The sequence below is a fragment of the Limulus polyphemus genome, unplaced genomic scaffold, assembly GCF_000517525.1.
Source record: "Limulus polyphemus unplaced genomic scaffold, Limulus_polyphemus-2.1.2 Scaffold1138, whole genome shotgun sequence".
NCBI classification, from domain to species: Eukaryota; Metazoa; Arthropoda; class Merostomata; order Xiphosura; family Limulidae; genus Limulus; species Limulus polyphemus.
This window is the reverse complement of record NW_013666748.1, coordinates 73,180-74,311: the sequence shown is the minus strand read 5'-3', so window position 1 is coordinate 74,311 and position 1,132 is coordinate 73,180. Positions and strand designations below refer to the sequence as shown.

Here is a 1,132-nt window from a genome sequence, read left to right as displayed (position 1 = left end):
CAAACAAACAAACAAACAAATATTGTTTGTTTGTTATTAATCACATGCTTCACAATGAACTGTATATACTCTCCCCGAATTTTAGTGTTATAAGCCCTCAGACTTGACAGAGACAAATAGTGAGATTAATTTAAGATATATTATAACAGTCCCATCGTCTAGGTTACTTTGTGGTTTTATTTAATAAATTTGTTTGTTTGCGTATATTTATTTTTTTTTGGGGGGGGGGGGGTATATACAAAATGATTGAAATGAGTTTATTCCTATACATGAAATAAATTGTATTTTTCCTCCCTTTCTCTCTTTATGCAGGGTAGTTCTCATAACGTTGAACTTGAAGATAACATCAATGAAAGTAATAACATCCAAGCAGAGGTTCCCACGATAGATGTCAGCCGATTCCAGAGGAGAAAAGCCAGAGTTGTTGCTTCTTTTGTCGGTTGGTTGTGCCGGCCTATTGTTGTGGAATCAAACGTGGGAACCCGACCAAAACTTGCCAAGAAAATCGACAACATCTCCAAAATGCTGTTCCCCTTGCTGTTTTTGTGCTTCGCTTTGGGATTCTTCTTAACATACGCGGTGATTGAACCAATGCAAGACGAGAACTGGACTCTCACTGAGTAACAATGTGATGATAATTACTGCGCGAAACAAATAACTTCCCCTGTACACAGTAACATTCAAGAGCCAGAACATACTGCTCTGCCTATTCTTGAGTGGTGTGGTTAAAACAGGAGTACGAAAAGATAGAATGCTATGATAAAAAAAAAGATGAAAATACTCCTTATTGGATATTTTATCCATTCCGAGTTCTTCCCTCGGAGATTAAAATCTCAGTACTGTTGCAGACTGCTGTTTCTCTAATCCAACGCTGCTATGGTGACGCCCCATTAGTCCTTCTGCGAATGCCTGAATTTCTAAACAAACCATGTTCATGTCGAGATTATATGTAGGACACGTTTTATCCTCACATTTACTCATTATTCATGAGTCATTCGCTCTCTAGATTGAGATTTGCTATTTCTATATTATAATGCATGACACAGTTTTAATTTCATTTGATTATATACGTTGTTCTTTCACGTGGATAACAGTGGACACGCTTATTGGTCTAGATTGTTTGTTTGTTATG

At 37.0% G+C, this 1,132-nt stretch overlaps 1 protein-coding gene across 1 annotated transcript in view; it reads left to right on the top strand.

Annotated features, from left to right (window-relative positions):
- LOC111086484 (glutamate-gated chloride channel-like) overlaps positions 1 to 1,103 on the top strand; it is a 70,617-nt gene extending 69,514 nt beyond the window's left edge. The window contains exon 9 of the mRNA XM_022389523.1: positions 313 to 1,103. Within this exon, the coding sequence (XP_022245231.1) occupies positions 313 to 624 (312 nt within the window). The 3' untranslated portion in view covers positions 625 to 1,103. The remainder of the gene's footprint in view (positions 1 to 312) is intronic.
- The last annotated feature ends 29 nt before the right edge of the window (positions 1,104 to 1,132 follow it).